Source organism: Manis pentadactyla, chromosome 4 (genome assembly GCF_030020395.1).
Source record: "Manis pentadactyla isolate mManPen7 chromosome 4, mManPen7.hap1, whole genome shotgun sequence".
Taxonomy (NCBI): domain Eukaryota; kingdom Metazoa; phylum Chordata; class Mammalia; order Pholidota; family Manidae; genus Manis; species Manis pentadactyla.
The window spans coordinates 87,277,537-87,296,163 of record NC_080022.1 but is presented as its reverse complement, the minus strand read 5'-3'; the positions used below and the strand labels follow the sequence as shown (position 1 = coordinate 87,296,163).

Below are 18,627 nucleotides of genomic sequence, written 5' to 3'. Positions count from 1 at the left end.
GAGCACAACACAAAACACCCAACATATGAAGAATCGAGGAGGAGGAACAAGAAGGGAGAGAAGAAAAGAATCTCCAGACAGTGTATATAACAGCTCAATAAGCGAGCTAAGTTAGGCAGTAAGATACTAAAGAGGCTAACCTTGAACCTTTGGTAACCACGAATTTAAAGCCTGCAATGGCAATAAGTACATATCTTTCAATAGTCACCCTAAATGTTAATGGGTTGAATGCACCAATCAAAAGACACAGAGTAACAGAATGGATAAAAAAGCAACACCCATCTATATGCTGCTTACAAGAAACTCACCTCAAACCCAAAGACATGTACAGACTAAAAGTCAAGGGATGGAAAAACATATTTCAAGCAAACAACAGTGAGAAGAAAGCAGGGGTTGCAGTACTAATATCAGACAAAATAGACTTCAAAACAAAGAAAGTAACAAGAGATAAAGAAGGACACTACATAATGATAAAGGGCTCAGTCAAACAAGAGGATATAACCATTCTAAATATATATGCACCCAACACAGGAGCACCAGCATATGTGAAACAAATACTAACAGAACTAAAGGGGGATATAGACTGCAATGCATTCATTCTACGAGACTTCAACACACCACTCACCCCAAAGGATAGATCCACTGGGCAGAAAATAAGTAAGGACACAGAAGCACTGAACAACACAGTAGAGCAGATGGACCTAATAGACATCTATAGAACTCTACATCCAAAATCAGCAGGATATACATTCTTCTCAAGTGCACATGGAACATTCTCCAGAATAGACCACATACTAGGCCACAAAAAGAGCCTCAGAAAATTCCAAAAGATTGAAATCCTACCAACCAACTTTTCAGACCACAAAGGCATAAAACTAGAAATAAACTGTACAAAGAAAGCAAAGAGGCTCACAAACACATGGAGGCTTAACAACACGCTCCTAAATAATCAATGGATCAATGACCAAATCAAAATGGAGATCCAGCAATATATGGAAACAAATGACAACAACAACACTAAGCCCCAACTTCTGTGGGACACAGCAAAAGCAGTCTTAAGAGGAAAGTATATAGCAATCCAAGCATATTTAAAAAAGGAAGAGCAATCCCAAATGAATGGTCTAATGTCACAATTATCGAAATTGGAAAAAGAAGAACAGATGAGGCCTAAGGTCAGCAGAAGGAGGGACATAATAAAGATCAGAGAAGAAATAAATAAAATTGAGAAGAATAAAACAATAGCAAAAATCAATGAAACCAAGAGCTGGTTCTTCGAGAAAATAAACAAAATAGATAAGCCTCTAGCAAGACTTATTAAGAAGAAAAGAGAGTCAACACAAATCAACAGTATCAGAAACGAGAAAGGAAAAATCACGACGGACCCCACGGAAATGCAAAGAATTATTGGAGAATACTATGAAAACCTATATGCTAACAAGCTGGGAAACCTAGGAGAAATGGACAACTTCCTAGAAAAATATAACCTTCCAAGATTGACCCAGGAAGAAACAGAAAATCTAAACAGACCAATTACCAGCAACGAAATTGAAGAGGTAATCAAAAAACTACCAAAGAACAAAACCCCCGGGCCAGATGGATTTACCTCGGAATTTTATCAGACATACAGGGAAGACATAATACCCATTCTCTTTAAAGTTTTCCAAAAAATAGAGGAGGAGGGGATACTCCCAAACTCATTCTATGAAGCTAACATCACCCTAATACCAAAACCAGGCAAAGACCCCACCAAAAAAGAAAACTACAGACCAATATCCCTGATGAACGTAGATGCAAAAATACTCAACAAAATATTAGCAAACCGAATTCAAAAATACATCAAAAGGATCATACACCATGACCAAGTGGGATTCATTCCAGGGATGCAAGGATGGTACAACATTCGAAAGTCCATCAACATCATCCACCACATCAACAAAAAGAAAGACAAAAACCACATGATCATCTCCATAGATGCTGAAAAAGCATTTGACAAAGTTCAACATCCATTCATGTTAAAAACTCTCAGCAAAATGGGAATAGAGGGCAAGTACCTCAACATAATAAGGGCCATCTATGATAAACCCACAGCCAACATTATATTGAACAGCGAGAAGCTGAAAGCATTTCCTCTGAGATCGGGAACTAGACAGGGATGCCCACTCTCTCCACTGTTATTTAACATAGTACTGGAGGTCCTAGCCACGGCAATCAGACAAAATAAAGAAATACAAGGAATCCAGATTGGTAAAGAAGAAGTTAAACTGTCACTATTTGCAGATGACATGATACTATACATAAAAAACCCTAAAGACTCCACCCCAAAACTACTAGAACTGCTATCGGAATGCAGCAAAGTTGCAGGATACAAAATCAACACACAGAAATCTGTGGCTTTCCTATATACTAACAATGAACCAACAGAAAGAGAAATCAGGAAAACAACTCCATTCACAATTGCATCAAAAAAAATAAAATACCTAGGAATAAACCTAACCAAAGAAGTGAAAGACTTATACTCTGAAAACTACAAGTCACTCTTAAGAGAAATTAAAGGGGACACTAACAGATGGAAACTCATCCCATGCTCGTGGCTAGGACGAATTAATATCGTCAAAATGGCCACCCTGCCCAAAGCAATATACAGATTTGATGCAATCCCTATGAAACTACCAGCAACATTCTTCAATGAACTGGAACAAATAATTCAAAAATTCATATGGAAACACCAAAGACCCCGAATAGCCAAAGCAATCCTGAGAAAGAAGAATAAAGTAGGGGAGATCTCACTCCCCAACTTCAAGCTCTACTATAAAGCCATAGTAATCAAGACAATTTGGTACTGGCACAAGAACAGAGCCACAGACCAATGGAACAGACTAGAGAATCCAGACATTAACCCAGACATATATGGTCAATTAATATTTGATAAAGGAGCCATGGACATACAATGGCGAAATGACAGTCTCTTCAACAGGTGGTGCTGGCAAAACTGGACAGCTACATGTAGGAGAATGAAACTGGACCATTGTCTAACCCCATATACAAAAGTAAACTCAAAATGGATCAAAGACCTGAATGTAAGCCATGAAACCATTAAACTCTTGGAAGAAAACATAGGCGAAAACCTCTTAGACATAAACATGAGTGACCTCTTCTTGAACATATCTCCCCGGGCAAGGAAAACAACAGCAAAAATGAGTAAGTGGGACTATATTAAGCTGAAAAGCTTCTGTACAGCAAAAGACACCATCAATAGAACAAGAAGGATCCCTACAGTATGGGAGAATATATTTGAAAATGACACATCCGATAAAGGCTTGACATCCAGAATATATAAAGAGCTCACACGCCTCAACAAACAAAAAACAAATAACCCAATTAAAAAATGGGCAGAGGAACTGAATAGACAGTTCTCCAAAAAAGAAATACAGATGACCAACAGACACATGAAAAGATGCTCCACATCGCTAATTATCAGAGAAATGCAAATTAAAACTACAATGAGGTATCACCTCACACCAGTAAGGATGGCTGCCATCCAAAAGACAAACAACAACAAATGTTGGCGAGGCTGTGGAGAAAGGGGAACCCTCCTACACTGCTGGTGGGAATGTAAGTTAGTTCAACCATTGTGGAAAGCAGTATGGAGGTACATCAAAATGCTCAAAACAGACTTACCATTTGACCCAGGAATTCCACTCCTAGGAATTTACCCTAAGAACGCAGCAATCAAGTTTGAGAAAGACAGATGCACCCCTATGTTTATTGCAGCACTATTTACAATAGCCAAGAATTGGAAGCAACCTAAATGTCCATCAATAGATGAATGGATAAAGAAGATGTGGTACATATACACAATGGAATACTACTCAGCCATAAGAAAAGGGCAAATCCAATCATTTGCAGCAACATGGATGGAGCTGGAGGGTATTATGCTCAGTGAAACAAGCCAAGCGGAGAAAGAGAAATACCAAATGATTTCACTTATCTGTGGAATATAAGAACAAAGGAAAAACTGAAGGAACAAAACAGCAGCAGAATCACAGAACTCAAGAATGGACTAACAGGTACCAAAGGGAAAGGGACTGGGGAGGATGGGTGGGTAGGGAGGGATAAGGGGGGGAGAAGTAGGGGGGTATTAAGATTAACATGCATGGGGGGGGTAGGAGAAAAGGGAGGGCTGTACAACACAGAGAAGGCAAGTAGTGATTCTACAACATTTTGCTATGCTGATGGACAGTGACTGTAAAGGGGTTTATAGGGGAGACCTGGTATAGGGGAGAGCCTAGTAAACATAATATTCATCATGTAAGTGTAGATTAGTGATAGCAACAAAAAAAAAAGGGCAGTTCCTGTGTGGTAACCTCCAACGAGTTCTACACAAGGGTATAAAGGGCATATAAAAATGTAGGCAAAGGGTCTGTTTGTGTTTATACAGAGGATCAAAGCCTAATTGGGCTACCCCGAAAATGAACTAAGATACGATATGAAAAAGAACTTCCAACATCAGCACTCTCTGGAAGACTCATGCCAGAAGATGATCATCAAAAAACCCCAACAAAGATCCACGCACTGCTACAGCTGTAGATGCACTCATCCCACCAGTTCCTGGACTTGCCATGGGAATGAGGAAGGAGATATCTAAGCTGGCCTGTGCATACAGTAAAACAACAAAATTGGACTGGATCTATACTGTTGGAACTCAACCAAGAATTGGGAGAAGTGCAAATTGTAGTGCTCCAAAATCTTACAACTACAGACTATTTACTGTTAAAAGAACATAAGGGATGTGAACAGTCCCCAGGAATGGGTTGTTTTAATTTGTCTGATTTCTCTCAGACTGTTCAAGTTCAGTTGGACAATATCCACCATATCATAGATAAGTTTTCACAAATGCCTAAGGTGCCTAACTGGTTTTCTTGGTTTCACTGCAGATGGCTGGTAATTACAGATATGCTTTGGTTATGTAACTATACTCCTATTATGTTAATGTGTGTGTGCAATTTAAGTAGTAGCTTAAAACCTATACATGCTGAAGTTACTCTACAAGAAGATATATCAAAGAAATAATCAATCTTCCCATGTTTTCTTCCTCCTGCTACTTCTATAGCTTTTCTCCTTCCTTCCTAATTACAACCCTTAAATAGAATTCGTGCCTCATATCAAATTTACCGAGTATCATAATTCTTCCAAGTGGTAAAGATACCTCAAGACAAATGCTGGGCATAGAAGCCACAGGGCATAAATATGCAAAGAAGTAAAAAGCTAACTTTTTCAAACAATAAGGCTTCTCTCTCACTTACCAACTTCACATTTCCCTGTATGGCCCCGGAAGATGACTGGTTAGCCAGAGACGGGTAAGATTCCTCAAGGGAGGAACAACCTAAGACAGGCACAGTCGCAGGGGGGCCATCAGGTGAGAAATTGGGGATCAACAGAGGTGAGGCTTAGAACCTCACCCCCCCGTTCTGAGAGAAATCTTCTGCATACGTGGATGTTTTATTGCCCTGGTCTAGCTTGGATTAACACATAGTCTACAGGCACACACCTGATCATCTACATGTGCTCTCTTACAACACTAAACTATGTTTTCTACCTTTATCTTGCATCTACCTACCACTTCAGCATTTTATTATAAATAATAATAATAAAGAGAGAAATGTGGTATCCACATATAAATCAAGTATAAAAACCAAATGAGTATTCATATTTGAACTGACTGTTTAGAGTTCATAATGCATGAGCAAAACCGAAAGTTTCTGTGATGACTGCCCTTGTACTGTTCACTATGTAACTTATTCATTATGTAAGAATTTGTTCTACATGTAAAAACTTGTTTGTTATGCCTCAGAAGATTGGAGACTGAAAAAAATTAGGCTTGGGGTGGATTAATGATTGTGCACTGAGCATTGACTCCCGTATACAGAATTTTATTGTCGTTAACAACCATTTGATCAATAAATATGAGAGATGCCCTCACAAAAAAAATAAAAAAAAAAAAAAAAAAAGGACAGACTTCCAATGGTAAAATAAATTAGTAACCGGGATGTAATGTATAGCATAAGGAATATAGTCAAGATATTGTAACAGCCTGGTAGGGTGATAGCTGGAACCTAGAATTATGTATATAAATGTTCTACCACTGTGTTGTACACTTGAAACTCATGTAATGTAATACTGTGTGTCAACTACCCTTCAATAAAAAATAATTATTTAAAAAAAAAAAAAAAAAAAAAAAAAGAGCACCATAAAGGTAAGCATGACACTTACTTTTTTATAAATATACTTTTTCATTTGTACCTTGTTTCTTTTATATATTTTAAGAAAATTGCAAAAATAATTATAAAACTGAATTGAGGAATGTGCATCATAAAAACATGTAATTTGTCTGATAATAGTACAAAGGAGGGAAGTGGGAATGGAGATATACTGGGGCAAAGGTTTTGTGTATTATTAAGTTACTATTAATCTGAACTAGACAGTTTTAAATTAAGATGCTTTTTGTAATCCCCAGGGCAATATTAAGAAAATAATTTAAAAGTATATAGTAAAAGAAACAAAAGAATTAAAAAGGTACATTAGAAAATACCTATTTAATTTAAAAGACAAGATTAGAGGAACAGAGTAACAAAAATGACAGATATAGAAAAAAAATGAAAATGGCAGATGTATCTTAGTACTAATTACATTAAATTGTTTAAACAACATAAATATAAATTATTTAAACACACCAATCAAAAGGCAGAGATTGTCAGAATGGATGAAAAAAACTATGATCCAGCTATATTCTGTCTACAAGAGATAAATTTAGATCCAAATATACAAATAGATAGAAAGTAAAAGGATAGAAAGAAGTTAAAAAAAGAGAGAGAACTATCAAAATATCAGACAAAGTAGACTATAAGTCAAAAATTACAAGAGGAAAAGAAGAACATCTTATAATAACAGGCTCAGTCTGTCAGGAAGATATAATGATTAAAACCATACATGCACTGAACAGGAAAGCTTCAAAATACATAAGCATAACCAAAAAGAATTGACTGGAAAAATAAGCAATTCAGTAATATATACACATATTGTGAGAGACTTCAACACCTACTTTCAATACTGGATGGACAATAAGGTAGAAGATCAACAAGGAAACAGAAAATTTAACAACTATGAACAAGTTAGACCTAACAGACATCTATAGAACACCCCATCCAACAACCGAATACATATTCTTCTCAAGTACACATGAAACATCCTCTAGTACAGACTAAATTTCAGGTCATAAAATAAAACTCAAAAATTTTAAAGGAAAAAAATCATAAAAAGACCTTGAATGGCAAAAGCAATCCTGAGAGGGAAGAATAAAGCTGGGGGGATTATGTTCCCTTCCTTCAAGGTCTATTACAAAGCCACAGTAATCAAGACAATTTGGTACTGGCACAAGAACAGACCCACAGATCAATGGAACAGAATAGAGAGCCCAGACAGAAACCCACACATATATGGCCAATTAATAAACAATAAAGGAGCCATGAATATACAATGGGGAAAAGACAGTCTCTTCAACTCCTGGTGTTGGCAAAACTGGCAGCTACATGTAAGAGAATGAAACTGGTTACTGTCTAACTCCAAACACAAAAGTAAACTCAAAATGGATCAAGGACCTGAATGTTAAGTCATGAAAACATAAAACTCATAGAAGAAAACAGGCAAAAATCTCTTGAATAAAAACATGAGCAATTTTTTTCCTGAACACATCTCCTCAGGCAAGGGAAACAAAATCAAAATGAACAAATGGGACTACATCAAACTAAAAAGCTTCTGTACAGCAAAGGACACCATCAACAGAACAAAAAGGCATCCTACAGAGAATTTATTCATAAATGACTTATGCGATAAGGGGTTAACACCCAAAATATATAAAGAGCTCACACACATCAACACCCAAAAAAACAACCTGATTAAAAAATGGGTGAAGGATCTGAACAGACACTTCTCCAAAAAAGAAATGCAGATGGCCAACAGGCACATGAAAAGAAACTCCACATTGCTAATCACCAAGGAAATGCAAATTAAAACCATGATGAGGTATCACCTCACACCAGTTAGGATGGCCAACATCCAAAAGACAAGAAACAATAAATGCTGGCAAAAATGTGGAAAAAGGGGAACCCTCCTACACTGTTGGTGGAAATGTAATTATTTCAAACATTGTGGAAAGCAGTATGGAGGTTCCTCAAAAAATTAAAAATAGAAATATGATTGACCCAATAATTCCACTCCTAGGAATTTACCCGAAGAGAACAAGATCACTGATTTGAAAAGACATATGCATCCCTGTTTATTGCAGCACTATTTACAATAGCCAAGACCTGGAAGCAACCTAAGTGTCCATCAGTAGATGAATGGATAAAGAAGAGGTGGTACATATATACAATGGAATGTTATTCAGCCATAAAAAGAAAGCAAATCCTGCAATTTGTAACAACATGCATGGAGCTAAAGGATATCATGCTCAGTGAAATAAGCCAGGCTGAGAAAGACAAGTACCAATTGACTTCACTCATTTGTGGAGTATAAAAACAAAGCAAAACTGAAGGAATGAAATAGCAGCAGACTCACACACTCCAAGAATGGACTAGTGGTTACGAAAAGGCAGGGGATGAGGTGGGTGAGTGGGGAGGGAGAAGGGATTAAGGGGCACTATAATTCACAATCACAATATAGGTAGGTCACAGGGAAGGCAGAACAGCATGGGAAAGACCCATAATGATTCTATAGCATCTTACTATACTGATAGGCAGTAACTGCAATAATGGGGGTGAGGACTTGTTAATATGGGTGAATGTTGAAACCACAATGTTGCTCATGTGAAACCTTCCTAAGATTGTATATCAATGATACTTTAATAATAATTTTTAAAAGTATGTCATCTGATCACAATGGAATTAGATATCAAAAATAGAAAAAATTAGGGAAATTTACAAATATGAGAAAATTAAAAAGTGCACTCTAATTGGTCAAAGCAGAAATCACAAGAAAAACTGAAAAATACTTTAAGATTAGCAAAAATGAAAACATGACAGCAAAAGCTACAGGTTATATTATAGAAATGGTTAGAAAATAATTTATAGCTGGATATGCCTGTGCTTACAAAAGGAAGACCTCAAATCCATAACTTAATACTCTTCAAGAAATTAGAAAAGGAAGAGCAAACTAAATCCAAAGTAAAAAGGAGAAAAGACATAATAAATATTAGAGTAGAAATAAAATTAAATAGAGAAAAATCAATTAAGACCAAAAGAGGATTCTTTTGAAAAAGACTGATTTAGTTGAAAAATATCAACATAATTGACAAACCTTTAACTAAACTGACAAGGAAAAATGAGAAGGCACAAATTAGTAAATTTAGGAAAGAGGATATCCTTGTTGCCCTTATGGAAATAAAATTTTAAAAATTGATTTAAGAAGGTATACTATAAACAAAAATAAGTTAACAAACTAGATAATTCAGATGAAATGTACAAATTCCTAGAAACACACAAACTGCTGAAACTGACTCAAGAAGAAATAGAAATCTGAGTAGACCTGTTACAAGCAAATCCACTGAATTAATCATTTAAAAACTACCAACAAAGAAAAATTCAGGCCCAGATGGCTCTGCTAGTGAATTCTGCCAAATATTTAGAGAACACCTGTACTTCACAAACTCTTCTCCATCACTGCCCCACCGAAGAAATAAGTAGAACAGAACAAAATACTTTCCAACTCATTACATAAGTTGGTAACACCATACAAAGACATCAAAAGAAAAGTACATACCAATATCCCAGAATACAGATACACAAGTCTTCAAAAAATACTAGCAAACCAATCTAGCAACACATAAAAAGGATTACTAACTATGGCCAAATGGGATTTATCCTGAGTGCAAAGATGGTTTAATACCCAAAACCAAGGAATGCAATACACCATATTAATAGCATAAAGGATAAAAACCAACTCATCATCTCAAAAAATGAAGAAAAAAGTTGTTGACAAAATCCAAAACCCTTTCATGGTAAAAACACCCAGGAAATTAGAAATAGAAAGAAATTTCCTCAATCTGATAAAGGATACTTCCTAAAAACACACAGATCACATAACTAACATCATGTTTAATGCAGAAAAACTGAATGCTTTCACCCTATAATCAGGAAGAAGACAAGTCTGTACTCTCTCACCACTTCTATACTGGAGGATCTGGCAAGGGCAATCAAACAAACAAAACAAAATGATGATATTCACATTGAAAAGGATGAGGTAAAACTCTCTATTTGCAGATGGCATGATACTAGAACATTCTAAAGAACCCACTAAAAACATATGAGAATAATGAACAATTTCAGCAACGTGGCAAGACACAAGATCAACATACAAAAATGAATTATATCCTTACTTTGGCAATGAGCAATCCAAAAATGAAATTAAGCAAACAATCCTACTTATCATAACAAGGGCAGTGGGAAAGGCAGGGAGGGAGGGAGGGAGGGAGGGAGGGAGGGAGGGAGGGAGGAAGGAAGGAAGGAAGGAAGGAAGGAAGGAAGGAAGGAAGGAAGGAAGGAAGGAAGGAAGGAAGGAAGGAAGGAAGGGAGGGAAGGAGGGAGGAAGACTAGGGTCTAGGAATAAACTTAACAAAAATGAACATTAATAACTATAAAACACTGTTGAAATTATAGAAGCTCCAAATGAATGGAAAGGCATCCTGTGTTCATGGATCAGAAGACTTAACATTGTTAAGATAATAGTACTTCCCAAATTGATTTACAGATTCAGGGCAATTCCTATCAAAATCCCAGCTGCCTTTTTATTTTTGCAGAAATTGGCAAGCTGATTCTAAAATGTACAAGTAAATGTAAGAATCGAGAATAACCAGAACAACCTTAAAAAAGAGGAAGAAAGTTGGTCAATTCACATTCCAACTTCAAAACCTACTTCAAAGCTACATTAATCAAGACCTAAGGATAGACATATAGATCGGTGAAACAGAATTGAGAGTCCAGGGATAAACTCTCACATTGATGGTCAACTGATTGTTGATAAGGGTGTCAAGACAATTCAGTGGGAGGAAGTAATTTTTTTAACAAATTGTGCTGAGGCAACTGGGTATCTCTATACAAGAAAATGATACTGGACCCGTACCTCACAACATACACCAAAACTGATTCAAAATGGATCACAGACCTAAATGCAGACCTAAATGAATACATCTTAACCACAAAATTTAAGGATGGTTCCTCATGAGAAAATATATAAATGTAACTAGTTTTAAATTACCTAAAGGAGGACAGAACATGACTAATTCCATAGATGCAGGAAGAAAAAGGGAATATCCTTAACCTGATAAAGCAGTTTTGTCAAAACCAGACCGCAAACCACAGACCAAATGGTAAAGCTTTAGTAGCATTGTTGAAGCAATTGTTTTCAACCTTGACTGCATGTTACAGTCAGCTAGAAAACTTTAAAACATGCTGATGTTTGAATGTCTTCCTCCAAAGACTCTGATGTAAATGTTCTGGGATTAAACCTGGGCATCAGTGTTTTTAAAGTTACCCAGGTGATTACCAGGTTGATGACCCAAGAATATAAGCTTATAAGTATTTCTAACTGACACTGTGCTGGAAGTTCTGGATATGCAATAAGACAAGCAGGAATAAAACTCTTTATTTTTAAAAATAACTTTCAACTACCTAAAAATGAACCAAATGAAAAATATAAAGATCTTTACTAAAATACCTAAACAACTTAATAAAGGACATAAAATGTAATAGGAATACGATGTCAGTTCTCCACAATTAAACATAAAGACAATGCATTCCTAATCAAAATCCCAAAAAGATTTCTCATAAAATTTGACAAGCTGGTGAAAACAAGCAAATGAGCAAGATAGGCACAAACAACCTGGGGAAAGAAAAAACAAACAACAGAGACAGAACTTAACCCAGCAAAATAGTAAAACATAAAGTTTACTTCAATTATTCCAGTGTGACAGTTGGATAGGCAAAGATAAGCAGACAATAGCTGATATATAAGGCAATTCAATACAGGACAAATGTGTCTTTTTACATCAATGAAGTGAAAGGTAACTGGTGCTTGGAAAACTGCTTATTCATAATGAGGAAAAAAAGTTAAGTCCATTACAAAAATAAATTACATATAGAAGAGGGAACAAAATGGATGGGGGAAAAAAACATCAAACCAAAATTTAACAGTATTAAAATATAAGAGAATATGTTTATGACTCAGAGTAAGAAACTCCTTAAACAAAGAAGAAAACATGCCAGAAAAAAAAAAGACAGAAAAACTAGACTATACCAAAGTTAAGAACCCTTATATAAAACTTTAAAGACAAGCCATAGACTAGAAAAAGATATTTGCAACACATAGTTAGTATACAAAATATATAAAAATGCTTATGAATCCACTAACAAAACAATAGAAAAACAGCAACAAAAAAAAATTGTAGAAGAGGAAAAACTTGAATGACCTAAAAATATACAGAAAGATTTTCAACCTCACTACTAATCACAGAAATACCAAACAAAATGAGACACTATTTTTATCAATATGTTAGCAAAACAGTTGTAAACCCATAATAAGTTTTGATGTGGGTAGAAGGGAATTAGTAATGGCAATTATTGCTGGGGTAAATGTAAATGATAGTCCTTTTGGAGTCTAATTTGCTAATGTCCATGGAAACTAAAAACTATATATCCTGTGTTTCAGCTATTCTACTTGTACTCTAGCACAGTACAATTTGAAGAACTTTCTGTGATGATGGAAATGTTTTCTATCTGCTATCCAATATGGTAGTCCGTGTGAAATGTCACTAGTGTAACTGAGGAACTGAACTTTTAATTATATTAAATCTAATTAACTATAATTTAAATTTGAATAGCTACATATGACTAATGGTTACCATACAGGACAGTACAGCGCTAGAAAAACACCTGCATGTGTTCACATGGATATACTTCAAATACAATAGTGAAAAACTGGAAATGACTTAAAGTCTATACATAGAGGACTGATTACATAAATTATGGTATCCCACACCATGGAGTTTTAAACATCTGTTAGCAAGGGAAGGTAGACTAACATATAACAAATGGAAGGATCTCAAAGACAGACTGCATTGTAAATTTTACACCCACATACACTATAATTTTTTAGTAACTAGATGTGTTTTGTGGTTTCTGATGTTTGTTTGTTTTATATAAATGGTTTTACACTGAACAGATGAGCTACAGAGGTCTGGAAGGATCCACACCAAACTAATAACATGTATAACTCTAAGATGGCTCTAAAAGAGATGGGCATGGAGAACTGGAAGAGATGATTCAGGAAGACATTAATAAAACTCTATTAACGTATTACTTTTGTTATGAAAAGTCAATATAGAATTTAAATATTAGTTTTCAAAACTGAGTAATTATGACAAAAAGCAGAAAATGAAGAAACAAAAGGTTCTAACCATCATACCAGAGCCATGAGAATGTCCATGACCTCCATGCTTGAAAACAAATATTCCTATTAGGTTTACCACAAACCCAAGAATTGAAACAAGAAGCAGTCTCTCATGATGTACATCTGGAGGGGCTAATGCTCTCTAGAAAATACATAATACAAACAAACAGCATTGATATAATTTCTATTGATCAAGTGGTAAAAACAAAAAGCAATTTGATAACATTTTTAGTTATTTTCGGAATTAAAAGCACTCCAAAAATATATCTCAAAAGTTTACAGAAATAAACTCAGCACTCACATACTGTAGAAAAGATAACAATTACATTTTAAAATAAATACAAATATCTAAAAGTGTGAATATTTGGTCTAAAACCTATCCCTCTTTGGTATCTCAAAGTATTGCCATTCACCCTCAAGTTCATTAAACTTTAAATTTTCTCATTTCTTTTTTTTTAATACACTAGGTATAAAGGATTCATTGTCAAAACTCTCAGGTTCTATTTTAAGAACTATTTCCAACAGACATCACTACCTAGATTGTGTCTTTAATTTTCACAGTGTCAACACTTCACTCATAACTTATAAAGCACTATCATTTGTTTTCAATTTTATGTAGTTTCACATATACTTAATTTTTTCAAGTATTTTTTAAGCTTCTCTTGTACATATATATTTTAGTTAGTCCAAGACTGTCCTCAATAAATACTTAATGATAGTGTGAAAAACAGTTCTATTACATGTATCTTTAGTTAATGAACATTTTCATTACAGAAACATAATATATGAACTCTAATCATTATCTACAATACCTCAACTCCTTCTGAGAAAATAAAAAAAGCAGTGAAGATCAAAAATAGGCCATTGACAAAGCCAGCCAGAACTTCCGCTCTAACATACCTAAGGAAGAGCAAAGTAAACAACTGAATTATCATTATTTCTTAAAAATCAAACAATAAATGTATACACATCCAGCCTAAACCATATGGTTTATATGGTTCAAAGAGGCCAGCAAAGTCCCAGAATTTATAGTGTTTATTTTATACATATTGTAGAAATAAGGAAATGAATTTAATTATTATGAATTACATGTAACAGATCGCTGTAAAATACATAGATTTCTCCAAACCAATCAAAATACCATTTTGGAGTAAGTAGGTTTAGAAAGATCTTACACAGAAACATAAACCTCAAGTTGCTACTGAAGAAGGAAGAACAGGACCAGGTAAGTAGGCAAGAGGGAGGATCCAAAGATAAAAAATAGAAGAAAAGGACTTGAGAGGAATTTTTATAACTTAATAACTCTTTCTTTTCTAAGAACTCCTAATGTTTTCTGTTTTGTGCCTTTCAGCTTTCAAATCTTTGGAGCTTTGATCTGAAGGAAAATAAAATTATTTCTGAATTATCCCAGAGACAACTTGAGATTTATATTTCTATCACTCATTTTCTAAGATTAATAAATTTAGCAAAATCTTTTCAATTACCTATATTTAGGATCAATTCTAGCTTCAGATAATTCTAATTAAACTATTTTTAAAATACCTGTCTTTTTCTCCATGGACTTCTGAAACTTTCTGCTTCCTACCTGCATGAGGCATTGGGGAAAGATTTTATTTTTCCATAAGGTATATTTGCTTAGTTAAAGTCATTAGAAAAACTTTAACTTGGCAGTTTCACATGTTCAAACATTACCCAAAGGGTGATGATAACAGTTAATTATTCTGGCCCTTAAACAATAGGAGCATTAAAAAATACTGCTTTTTCTAGGTTTCTATGTTACATCTAGATAATACAATTTTTAATATAAAAATATTTTTAAAGCAAAGAGAACAAACCCTTTAAAATGTGCTCTGTCCAGTTAGGTTGGAGTTTGTCCTGTCAAGTACCTTCCACCATAGCATATATTTTATACTCAGAAATAATGTACATTTCTTCCTTCTGACACATACAAAGAATTAAATTAATGTATTATTTGTCAAAGTATATACCTTTTTCCCAGGAGATAAAATTCACTAAATTCAGCCTCCTTTCAATAACTCACACTTAGGAAATCTATCCAGTGTATCAGCAGGGTCACTGACCCAATTTTGTCCTTAGTTCTACTAGATTTCAAGGTCAAAGGCAAGAATGTTTTTCAGGCACCTTTTCGTCCCTCTAAGCTTAGCTTAGTAGATGACCCATAAATTCTAATAAATTGTTGGACTAAAGTGATTTAATTAGGTTTAATGTATTTGCTAAATTTGGTTGCAGGATCAAAGCAAAAAAGCTGTGAAAAAGGAGACATGTTTGCCTTTACAAATGACTATGTTTACTTGAACAGAGTGAGTCTTGGAATTAAAACTTACAATTCATGAATGCACTACTGCCTAATTAAGTATGGTGGTATCTGGGCTCTTCAGCCATGGCAAAAAGGATACAAGTATATGTACATATGTATAAGGCAAGTACATAAGGCATCTGTCTACCTATCAGATGTATATTACTTTTATGCTGGCTTTGCTATTTCAAAAACAAGAGTATGTCAAGACACAAAGATGATGTTTATGTAAAGAAATACTGCAAAGTCTGCTGCATCTCACATTCCTCCTATTGTTTCTTCATTTGCGGTCAGTGCACTTGTGATCCTACTGAACTGGGGGTCTGGGATTCATCCGCAGGCTCAGCCTACTCAGTACGACTTTGATGTACTGGAAGCTGTTCTACTACTGCTTCTTACTACTAGAGTGATTATCAAGAGTTTCAAATGCTGTATCAGTTTTTATTCCTTAAGTTTTCCCTTCAAAAGAAAAAAAAAAGAAGACAGGATAAGAGATTAAAGTGACAAGAATAACTCTCTTATATCAACTATTGAAAGTTGAATAGTTGCTATAGTACTGAAGGTATTCAAAGCTATTCCTAAAAACCACCTTACAGCAGGAGGCTATGTATTCTAAATGGAAAACAGTAGAGACCTTAAGAATTAAGGAATGGAGAATTTTTAGAGTCAGTTACTATTTATCCAAAAAGATTACTGAATAGGATATTCTAATTAGACATTCTATATATATAATATATATGAATTACTAATTTTCCAACACTAAATTTTAACTTTATATACAACCTATCTTTAATGATTAAAAATACACTTAAGAATCTTACAGCTATATACTGCCATGGAAAATGTTCTTTTCTAAGCTGTTTGGATTTTTAGATACATAGGATCTCTTGCTCTATACTATAAAAATAGTAATTTTAGTGTTCTTTGTCTTACTTTTTATAATTGTAAAAATAACCCTATGACTTTGGTAATACCCCAAATCAGCAAGTTTTATAAGAGAATTTCACATATCTCTCTCTCAACGCTTATCACAACATACAGTTTATCATGGTATTTTTACAGAACTGCTTCCCCCTCAGTTCACAAGTTCCCTCAAACAAAAGCCGTATCTTATTCATTTTTATATCATTAGAAGTTACAAAGTATTTGACTCAGAGTGGGCCCTCACTAAATATCTGAAGAGAATGAGAGCATGTGCAAGAAACAGAGTGTGTGCTTGTTCAAGAACAAAAGCAAAGCTGGAGAGAAAGAATAAGTGGTGAGGCAGCAAGAGTAAAAGAGAACAAAGGGCATAACAGACAATGCATATAAGAGGGTGGATGTGAACACAACAGGGAGAAAGGAAAAGCCTATACAGGAAAGGGGGTGCTCAGGGAAGGAGAACTAGTGAAAGAAAGGATGGGAAAGGGAGAGAAACAAGAACTAGGGCTGAAGAGGTTAAAAGAAAGGGAATGGGACAATAAGAAAGAGCCTGATAGATACAGTGGTATATGGCAGAGGGAGAGAGCAGGAGAAAAGAAAGGAAAGAGAAAAAGATAAGAGGGCAGGAGAAAAAGAGGAATGGGCGAGCAGAAGGAAGAGAGAGAGGGAAAGACCATGAGCAGAGGCCCAAGTTACTACTGGGAGAGAATAAGAGAGAGGGGACGGGAGTTCAGGAGAGATGAGAGAGAGAAAGAGTGTGAGCATGGGGGTGAGAGTAAGAGACGGAGAGAAAACAGGAAAGGCAGTGAAGGAAGGAGGGAACGTCGGAGAATACTCACAGGGAGAAGGAGGCAGAGGGAGGAAAAGTAGGAAAGCTTTAACAAGCAAGCGGGTGAGGGGGGGCCCAGGAAAAACAAAGTGGGTGGGAGAGAAAGAAGATATATTTATGTGTAAGCAGTTCTCAGAACTAATAATCCCACTGCAAAATAGTCTATGAGCTCAAAACCAAAACAAAGGCAGAGTAAACCAAATAAATGGAAACTCCACTGCTTCCCCTAATCAGAGATGGTAAAAAGCAAACTTTCCCTCTAAGGGTACTAAGCTCAGGAGTGACACCAGACATTCCAAAATAGTCCCATCAGCATATAAAACACTGTCCAATATTTTATTAAGAATCTAAATTCAGCAAGAGTTTGACAAGTATTTTACATAAAAGCAGAGCTGAAGAACATAAGCAATACAAAGCCATATTAAGAACCAATGATTTTAAGTAAATTAATGGAAAAATATCCTCCAAAAAAGAAAAAGAAGAAACATCACCATTTTCATATACTGAAACTTCTTTTTGAAGAATAAAAAGAAAGTGTAATAACAATCTTTTATCAATAATTAATCTAATAACAATCATAAAAATTTTTGGTAAAATCAAGATGCCTACTGATAAACAAAAGAACTTAGGTGTGAAAAATAGGTACATATTGTAGGTTCCAATTACATACTATTCAAAAATAGGATAAAACTAATCCATGGAGTTAGGGAAATGGTTACCCTTGGGGAAATGTGGGGAAAGGAATTAGATGGAGGCATGATAGGGTTTTAAGGGTTCAAGTTACACAACTGTGTTCAATTTGTGAAAATTCATTGAGCTTGAGATTTGTATATTTTTCTGTTTCTTATTCAATTAAAAGGTTTTTAAAAAGTCTTACCCATAAGAGAAAGCATCATTATCTCTCCATTTTGAAATAACAGATGCTGCCAATCCAGCCAAAATGGCAGTGCTATCGAAAAACATGTGAAAAGAGTCGGAAATCAAGCCTAAGCTGGAAAAAGAACAAACACATTGGCATATTACAATAATAACCAAATAGTAGGCATGCTTCTCTAAAAATCTC

At 35.1% G+C, this 18,627-nt stretch overlaps 1 protein-coding gene across 2 annotated transcripts in view; it reads right to left on the bottom strand.

The window, feature by feature from the left end:
- The window catches only part of SLC30A7 (solute carrier family 30 member 7), an 83,647-nt gene that overhangs the window by 51,988 nt on the left and 13,032 nt on the right, over nucleotides 1-18,627 (bottom strand). For both annotated transcript variants that reach the window (XR_008997077.1, XM_036883825.2), the window contains exons 3-5: nucleotides 18,442-18,555; nucleotides 14,310-14,397; nucleotides 13,513-13,639 (exon numbers count right to left, since the gene is read on the bottom strand). Coding sequence is in view for 1 of the 2 variants with exons in the window: in XM_036883825.2 (XP_036739720.2) it covers nucleotides 13,513-13,639; nucleotides 14,310-14,397; nucleotides 18,442-18,555 (329 nt within the window). In the remaining variant the exon portion in view is untranslated. The remainder of the gene's footprint in view (nucleotides 1-13,512; nucleotides 13,640-14,309; nucleotides 14,398-18,441; nucleotides 18,556-18,627) is intronic.